Source organism: Protomyctophum parallelum (assembly GCF_964188405.1).
Source record: "Protomyctophum parallelum genome assembly, chromosome: 4".
Lineage (NCBI taxonomy): Eukaryota > Metazoa > Chordata > Actinopteri > Myctophiformes > Myctophidae > Protomyctophum > Protomyctophum parallelum.
In genome coordinates, this window is record NC_139700.1 from 34,268,860 (window position 1) to 34,278,990 (window position 10,131).

The 10,131-nt window shown below is 40.1% G+C and overlaps 1 protein-coding gene across 1 annotated transcript in view; it reads right to left on the minus strand.

Annotated features, from left to right (window-relative positions):
* Nucleotides 1–4,327: 4,327 nt before the first annotated feature.
* Nucleotides 4,328–10,131, minus strand: part of LOC310858102 (protein FAM3C-like) — a 12,718-nt gene continuing 6,914 nt past the window's right edge. Inside the window, exons 8-10 of the mRNA XM_083764159.1 lie at nt 10,124–10,131; nt 7,918–8,044; nt 4,328–4,693 (exon numbers count right to left, since the gene is read on the minus strand). The exon at nt 10,124–10,131 is cut by the window's right edge and continues 77 nt beyond it. Of these exons, the coding sequence (XP_083620285.1) occupies nt 4,589–4,693; nt 7,918–8,044; nt 10,124–10,131 (240 nt within the window). The 3' untranslated portion in view covers nt 4,328–4,588. The remainder of the gene's footprint in view (nt 4,694–7,917; nt 8,045–10,123) is intronic.

The window sequence follows — 10,131 nt, forward strand, 5'->3', positions numbered from 1 at the left end:
CTACCCCAAATTACAATTTAATTTGCAGAAATCAGCAGCAGCAGCAATGGTTGATGCCAAAAACGTCACTTTTTATAACTCCAACAATGACAGATGATTTAGCTTATTTTTTTTAACCATCTCATGCCAATCATTTAGCACTATGTTTGAGTTGTCAAAATACAGTTTCACCATTTTGACCCCTTTCCATTTTCCTGATTCGACCCTCAGGGTAAGCTATTTGAGTATCCCCCTGCGGTATATTGCCGCAGTCCGGTGGAAACATTGTATATTGTGGGCAATCAGCAGCAGCCGAGCTCAGTCAGCATTTTACAGCGGCTGGTAGGGCAAACGGAGGCTGCACGCCACACTTGAGACTGTCGGCCAGTAGGTTTATTCGTTCTACTTTGCGACCCCACATACTTACTGTACGTGTTGAAGCTATATCCTCACTCTTGTTTTCTATATCATAGGCTTATAGGATGGGACCTGGAAACATCAGGAGCAGAGAGGACGGAGAAGGAGCCTACTAAGGAAACCTTGCATGTCTGTCCCTGTTACTCCCCTGCAAACGGAGAGCGGCGCCGAGTAAAGCTTGTATCCAGGACACCTACAAAACGGGTGGGTAAGAAACCTCTTATCTATAAAGCACTGTTGGGAGCACAGTAGCTTAATTCCCCATTTGAGATTTGAGAGTTGATATTACCAGTCTATGGAAAGAAGAATAGAAGCTATGGATAAATACTTTACCTGTCACATACTACACCTGTTGACTGGAACCCTGTGGAAGGAGAAACCTACACTAAAGCCTATTCTAAATGCTCTATTCTAAACCTAAGCTAAGTAAATACTCACCTGGTCAAGGTCCCTAACTAAACACTCACCTGCCGGTCCGCCGTCCATCTAGAAGGGAAAAGAAAGGGCCAAATTATTAGTTTATTATCCCCATCACCGCCCTTCCAGAGCGGAGAACCACCTGAGAACTGTTTTTCTGTTGTTATCTTTAGACTAACTCACCTCTCGTCGCCTGCAGTGTGAAGAACCCCAGAGCATATTATGTTGATATGCATTGAATGACAAATTACTTTAAGTTGCATTTATTCCTGGCAACCCTTGTGCATTCTTGTCCTCCGCTGGTTATTATTGGTATCAGACTTCACAATATCCAAAACAAATGTGTTATTAAGTCATAAGCTCTTGGTTCAATATTTATACAACCCACAGAGAACACCTAATCACTTTCTTATGAAAAAGACACAAAATTTTGTCTTTTTCCCAAATAGCAAAAATCGTCGATCTACAATCCCTAACCCTGTACACCCGTGAAATCATGATGACACTATGCCTATTTGCTCAGACACTGACATTAAATTATCCATTCATTGTCAATGGTTTGTGTAGAACAAAGTTTTTGAACATACACTAAAAGTGCTGTACTTAGTTTAGACAGTACTTGGTTTAGACTAGTCATTGGTTAGACCAATCATTAGTCCTACAACTACAACCTATCTCAAACCCTCACCCTAACCCTAAACTCCCATGGGGCAGCACACCTAATCCTTACCTCAGAGGTGACTAGATTAAGCCAGACTAAATCTAAATATAAGATTGAGAAACCTTTAGGGTTCTAGTAAGACTAAATCTTAATTGACCAGACTCTTCTTCAACAAAGATGGTGAAAGCAAACATTCTTTGTTCTGTACTTACTACTACTATACATACAATAGTATGGTACAAAACACTGAAGTCCTTAAACCAGAAACTTAACCCATGTCTAACCAATGACTACCGGTAGTCTAAACTAAGTATGCACCCCACACTAAAAGCTGGATATAGGAGGGGCTAGCACCCCTCAAAAACATAAATTGATTCACCATAAACAAAAATATACAATCAATCCCTCACCTAACCTGTTAATTAAAACGGTGAATTGTCCAACCTATATAGGTCAATGCCCAATGATGCACGTTTCAATAACTATTGTACCCTTTGTGGCCTACCCATTTTCAGCGTACCTCTGTGCACATATTCAGAGTGCTTGGAGGCCAGTTTGATGACCGTAATGTCATATTGATGACATCAAGGATCTCGTATATGGGCATAGAATACTTGGAAGCCAGTCTTCATCATCAGTATCATGATGTAATATTGATGACATAGCCGGGATCCCCATACTGTATATGGCCATAGTATACTTGGGACAGGGTTAGTAATGCAGTGCGTCGGAATAGCAGGCTTTGGAATGCCGCAACAGGCACAGACGCACACAGAGATTGCATGTACAGTATATAATTCATACTAGTTCGACTGGGCCAATGCCCATTAAGAATGATGCCCATTGGGAAGGCATGCCTATCTGGTTATGCAATACTCATTCAGTCAATGTACCCATTGTCAGATTACGCGTTGTACCCATCTGTCCCTTTTATTGAGTTCCGTTTCAGCCATGTTGTCCATATGAATTCCAGGTCATTATACTGTATGACGTCAGTATTGATGTCATATTGTGATGACATCAGGGTACTCCATATATGGGGCGGCTGTGGCTCAGGAGGTAGAGCAGGTCGTCCAATGATCCATGGGTCGCGGTTCGAATCCCGGCTCCTCCTGTCTACATGTCGAAGTGTCCTTGGGCAAGACACTGAACCCCAAATTGCTCCCAATGTGCTGGTTGGTACCTTGCATGGCTCAATGTATGAATGTTTGTGTGAATGGGTGAATGTAATGCACTATGTAAAGCGCCTTGGATAAAGGCGCTATACATATGCACCTTTGCACTTTGCTGGTAGGCAGCTCTTGGTGTGTTTGGCAGTGTCCTGCTTGTCCTGGCTACTATTTTCTGGCTCACCCGTGGCGTTCCATCATACAGGTTCTAATTGGTAACATGTGTACTCTTGCTGATGTTAAGTACTGCATGCAGCATTCTGGTGTAGCAGTGTAGCACCCATAGACTTCTGCAGGGTTGGCTTCAGGGTCCACCATTCATGCAACCTTCCTCACTTTAAGATCTTGTTGAGTTGAGTTGACCCATGAGCCCAGGTAGTTGAAGTCCTTGACTTCCTTCAGAGCAGTGCTTCCTGTTGTTGTCAGAGGTGGATGCTCTGATGGGATGTTATACTGTAGGTGATAACTTTTCTTGGCATTCAGCCGGAGGCCAACCTTGGCACACTCAGACTCCACTCTGTTCAGGAGCTCCTGAGCTTGTTCTACGTGGTCGGAGAACAGGCTTATGTTGTCCGCGTAGTCTAGGACTACTGTGGGGTGTCATCTCCACCTCCTTGGTGTTATAGTGTAAGGCCAATATCCTGCTCTCATCCATTTATGGCCTTCCTTAACACGTAGTCTAGGGCTTTATGACGAAGAGGAAGGGGGCTAGGGTGTCCCCTTGCAGTACCCCAGCCAAGATGTCAAACTCCTCATTGTTGCCATCTGGGGTCACCACCTTGGCCCTTGTAGCGGTGCGAATACCATCAGACGGGGACAACTTCTTGCTTGCAATTTAAATTAATTGTATTTCCTATACGGTTTAACAATACTAAAAACAGGGGAAAAGGGAGGTGGAACAAGTTGGCGTCAAGTTCAAACAAATCTTAATCAAATCGAAGAGTGTCACTTCCTGCCTATAAGCACTTGGGCCCAATCACACTGATTAGGGATGACACGTCATTATCCTATCTATTGTCTTCTTTAAAGTGCTATAAACAGTGCAATTCAATAGTACAAAACTATATTCAACAGCCCTTGTTCCTGCATACAGTACATGCATGGCCCGGAGTAAACCGTAATAGCCAATCTACAAGCTCACAACACGCTGCAACGTGTCACATTGTGATGTGCTGTGAGCTTGTAGATCTGCTATTTTCACTAGTTTGGGTCCAGGATCAACTTTATCTTTTGGGTCTCGAGCTGTAAAAAAAATGTATTTTTATTGAGGGTCTGAAATTGCACATCTGTTCGATCGCAATACGATGCATATAGAACCACCCATTTATTTGAGGGGCGCTAGCCCCTCCTATATACAGCTTTTGTCCCCACACGTCTCAATATTGGCCATTGACAATGAAAGGAGAAATTAGGTCAAATGTCCGCCGATTATAATGTACATTTTGTCCCCACACGTCTCAATATTGGCCATTGACAATGAAAGGAGAAATTAGGTCAAATGTCCGCCAATTATAATGTACATTTTGTCCCCACACGTCTCAATATTTGCCATTGACAATGAAAGGAGAAATTAGGTAAATTGTCCGCCAATTATAAAGTACATTTTGTCCCCACACGTCTCAATACTTGCCATTGACGATGAAAGGAGAAATGAGGTCAAATGTCCACCAAATATGATGTAAATGCCATTGACAATGAAGGGGAAATTTACAGTACCTTATATGTAGACAATATGTAGCAAATCGGCTAAGCAATCGCATAAATTCAGTTGTTTTTAAACACATTATAGAAAAACAACAAATACCACAATACAGACACATAATATTGTTTAAATAAAATGTAGAAATACAAATAAAGCTGTAGAAAGTTACACAGTAGGGATGTGGGGACATGTAAACTACTCTCCAGGCACACTTTAGTTAACATGTTCTCCAGCCTCTCAGCATCAGGAACGATCAGATGGAGGGACATACGGAGGGATGCAGCCTGCCAGTTCCAACATCTCCGGCCAGCCTTCATATTTATTGTTTGCAGCATCACTTTTTAGAAACTATACAAGAGACAGACAGACAGACAGACAGTAATTGGTTGGTGGGAGGCACGAGAGATACTGTTGTTGATCCTTTCCTTTCCCAAGAAATATACTGCTAGTAAATAAGTGAATGTTCTATATTGTGTTTATCTATGGATATGACATTATTAGTGTGGCAACCAGACTCTAGTAACTGTAACACTTTCTTACGTATTCTTATTATTTTACTGGAGTAAGACAAAGTTTGCCGCACTACTAGTCCCACAGTTTTGACTGTATGCACTTGAGCCATATGTCAAATTGACCGGAAAAATCAGGAATCGTGTGCTTGTGTTTTGCTAAGAGAAATGTTGTATAGTTTGATATGAATTTATTAGTGAATTAAAATTTCCCATTGACATGAATGGAAAATGCAAAAATTCACATTCAAGTATTTTTTCCTCAGAGACTGTAGGCAGTGCACTATAGTTACAAAACTTGGAGGATAAATTCATACTTATCACTAAAATTATTTAACCTATAATTTTATAATTTTATCGGTCGGCCTCATGGTGGCGCTATAACTTTACGTTTTGGCTTATAACTCTTGAACCGTAGGTCGTAAAATAAAAAATAAAAAAATAAAAAAATCTGTACACGTGATCTCTGGACCTTTCCGATGAAAACTCGAGCGGCGGAATTTTGATAGTGCGTATCGTTCGGCCGTAATCGTCGTTCGAAGTTAGTAGGATGGGCCTATATCACAAAGAATGCCATAAATCACGAATGGAATGTCCAATCCATCCCAAATTTGAATCACATGTCCGGGGTGGTTCAATCAACCAATTTCTAAAAGCAATTCCATTTTTATCTATAGGGGGCGCCGCAAATTTACACATGATCTAAGGTGTGACTTGAAATTGTAATTGGCTGGCAATATTAGTCGGAGGGGCATATGTAAGCCACTGCGGCCACACTCTGCAATTTTTTTAAATTGCGAATTTTCTAGTTATTATTATTATTATACATTATTGGAAGAAATACAATTTGTATTTGACACAAATCTCAAAGTGCTAGATTCAGATTGTCTCATCATGTCTGTTGAGATATGAGATTTCTCAGGATTCTATTTTGACGTTTCTTCCAATTGGTAATACATCAAAATAGTCATCATGAATCATACGTACTGTAGGCCTATGCTGAGCACCGTGGAATATCTACAGGTGCATCTAAAATAAATTGAATATCATGGAAAAGTTATTTTTCTTCCGTAAAACTTTCATATATTCTAGATTCATTGCGCATAAGGTGAAATATTTAAAACCTTTTTTTAGTTTTAATCTTGATGATTCTGGCATACAGCTCATGAAAACATACAGCTCAAAAAATCCTATCTCAAAATATTATAATATTTTATGAGACAGACAAAACATATTTATAATACAGAAATGTCGACCATCTGAAAAGTATGTTAATTTATGCACTCAATACGTGGTCTGAGCTACTTTTAAACAAATGATTTCATCAATGAGGCGTGGAGGTGATAAGCCTGTTGAGGTGTTATGGAAACCCAGATTTGCTTTGATAGCAGCTTTAAACTCGGTTGTATTGTTGAATCTATTAGTGTCTCACACCTTCCTCCCGACAATTCAACCTAGATCAGGGGTGTCCAAACCTTTTTCAAAGGGGCCATATTAGAAAATATTAAAACACCCAAGGGCCAAATACATAATTTAGCTTTGGATTTAAACGATTTTATTTAACTATCATGATCAATATTTAATATCAATGGTCTTTTGTCAGGTGTGTGCTGTGAACAAAAGTGTATCTCAGCCTTTTTTCAGCGTTCTGTCACATTACCAAATTTAACCAAGCAAGGTAAAAAATATCACACACCTCTCTCTCTCTCTCATTAGCAGGCAACAGTGCTGCACGTGCAGCACTATCTCTCTCTCTGTTTCTGGCACAACAGCGCCCCTACTGGTACTAATAGTCATTCTGGTGCTCATGGCCACATACTTAGGCGGACACATAGGTGAACACGGACATTGCTGTTCCTTGGAGTGGTTGCACCACTCAATAAATAAATACAAGAAACAAGGAACAAGGAAGCAAATTATACTCTGGGAAATGCCCAGGTTAAAAACCTTTAATGTAAAAATGTCTCATACTGTTGGGCGGTAATACAATTCAGGTATGAAGCTGCGGGCCATATCAAATTTGGCCACACTTTGGACACAGCTGACCTAGATTCTCTATGAGGTTCAGGTCAGGCCAGTTGGCTCTATGAGCAGGTGCCAAGTGCTGCTGGAAAAGGAAATCAGTATACCCAAAGCTTGTCAACATACGGAAGCACATAGTGCTGTAAAAAATCCTAATAGATGGTTGTGTTGTATCTACAATTGATCAAACACAGTGATGATTTGGGTCCATGTTATCTGAATGGTGTTGGTCCTGCACTGACAGTGAAAACTTTACACTGGAGTTGACTCCAGTGTAAAGTTTTCACTGTCAGTGCAGTACAGCACTGTACAGCCATCAGTGCAGTACAGCCATCTACCAGCTTGACCTGCCCACACAGAGCCAAAACTACTAGTAATTGGTGTACTGACCATGGTATTACTGTGCTTAACTGACCAGCCAACTGGCCTGACCTGAACCCCACAGAGAATCTAGGTTGAATTGTCGAGAGGAAGGTGTGAGACACTAGATTCAACAATACAGAGAATAATAGAGTTTAAAGATGCTATCAAAGCAAAGCTGGGCACCTCAACATAACACCTCAACAGTGCCACAGGCTTATCACCTCCATGCCACGACCCATTGATGATTTTTTTTAAGTAGCCCAGACCACGTATTGAGTGCATAAATTAACATACTTTTCAGATGGTCGACATTTCTATATTATAAATATGTTTTTTTGTGATTTCATAAAATATTATAGTATTTTGAGATATGCATGAGCTGAATGCCATAATCATCAAGATTAAAACAAAACAACATTTTAAATATTTCACTTTATGCGCAATGAATCTAGACTATGCATTATATACTATATCATGCTATCATGTCTACATAAAATGCTATCTAAGTTACATAAGTTGAGCCTTTGCGTGGAGCTGTTGCCCCCACGACCCGACTACGGATAATCAGATGGATGGATGAAAGTGTTTGTTGTGTTATTGGACAATACTGTAGTAAAATAGGAGTAGATAGCAGATTTCAACAGTATGTAATGTAGCAGTTGTAGGAGTATTTTATACCTTCTCAAATTCGGTCTTGACCGTGGTCCCTTTCCCACCAACAAACGCCCAGCTGTCTCTGTAGCCTATGGATTGGACACTAGAACTTCCCAGGTCACTGATCAGCTTCCGCGCTTCGGCCGTCAATCTGTCAATCAAACAGAAAGAGTCAGGGCCGGTATCTTTTCCCATAGAAAGGAGATGGCATTCACTGTTGACATCTTTATTCTTTTTTTTTTCTTCTTTATTCTACTTTGTACATACAATTAAGGCTATATCTGGCTTACACCTTATCCCTTGACTTATTTGGCATGTTTTACTATTTTGAAAAACCTTTTAAAATAGTTAAAATAGCCGATTTACAAGCTCACAATGTGTCCATGTAGATCGGCTAGTTTAACTAGTTTAAAATGTTTTTTCAAAATAATAAAAAATGGCAAATAACTTTAGGGGTAAGGGGTTTGATTGATTGATTGATTGATTGATTGATTGATTGATTGAAGCACAACTCAAATACAAAACTGTTAATTGTGGACGACACCATAAAGCATTACACTTGTTTAAAATAGGGTCCACCATGTTCAATTCATCATAACATTTAGAGACGTACAAATATACACTTCTATATAGCCAAAACAAGAAATAATCATAGAGGAAGAGTGGCGCAAGATAGGGCCCATTTGTTGATGATATTGTATTTTGGTGTTATTCTTATGCTATGTTGATGAATTGAATACACCACAATGAAACAAGTTCCCTTTTTGTGTTATATCCCTTTAGCCCAAATGTCTGACTGTATGAAGTGTAAAGACTGTATAAAGTATTCAATCAATCAATCAATCAATCAAAGGGAGTATTTTTACTTGCCAGTGGCCGGCAAGATTCAACTTCATCTTCATTAGATCTTCTGACAGAGAACGGCCGTATATAAGTGCATTTTCAGGTCGGGTTACTCAGGTACCAATTTGAGGGAGAGAACTCATATAGGATGGATGCAGAATAAACAAGCGAGATTGGAAGTGATGAGGCGAAAAATAAAAATGGACAAAATTGGAACTGAAACAATAATACATTTAAAGCATATAAATGGTTTATCTCGCCTGATTGGAAATTGGTGCATCGCCTGAAAATGTATCTTACTAAGTTACTAAAGGGCTGGAGAGACCAAGGAGCTTTCTCCACTCTGCTATATCAATATGGAACAGCCTTCCACCTGCCGTTGTTGGAGACATTACATCAAGTAGTGTTCATGCCTTCAAGAAGCGGCTGAACAAACACCTCCTCAGTATGTGACCCATAAAGCTCAAGGACTTTTAATCATCCAACATTCAGTTCCTAAATTCCTATCACACATACATTTGTTAACCCCCCCCCCCCCCCCCCCCCTGTAGTAACTCTGAGGACCCCCTATAGGGCCTAGGGGTTCCGTTCCCTGTTGAATTAAGACTTATGCTATAGTTGTGTTTCATTAAAAAAAGACTCTTCCACTCCTCGTCTCCTCTGATCTCCTGTCTCACTCTCTACTCCTTCCAGGTAGAGTAGAAGTACAAAAGTATCTGTATTAAAAATGTACTTAAAGTATCAAAAGTATATAGTACTCATTATGCAGAATTTCACAAGTTTCAAATAATAATAAAAACAATAATTTGAAAATAGCAGATCTACAAGCTCACAATACATCGTGCAACACATTGTGAGCTTGTAGATGCATACCGTAGGGCTGGCCCGGCTGAAGTGGTTCATGTATGTTTTGTAATACATCTAATAATAATAGAAATCTACAAAGTAACTAATGTTTTGTAGTAGAATAAAAAGAACAATCTTTGCCTCTGAGATGTAGTAATAGTTTAAGTAAAAATACCTAAGAATTGTACTTAAGTACAGTACTTATGATGCGAAGCCTGCGTAGCTAGTTCAGGCAGACAGCTTGTGAACGCGCCTACCTGGTTAGGTGACTAGTCTCGTGCACTCTACCTGATCAGGGCGGCTCATTTAAACTGCCGCCTCCCCCCTGGCGCCTGATGGAGGGGAAAGGAACTGGTTGGAATAACGTCCACGTGCTACGTCCAACCAGGGAAACTCCCCCCTGTCAGGTGTAAAGGAACAACTTGGACTCTCCCCATGTCCCCCATATATGGGGACTATAGGTTGTCTGTCTGTTTTATGACGAGGATATAAACCATAAAACTTTAATGTTTGGACTTTGGACATGTGGGACGTTGTTTACTTAGTAGA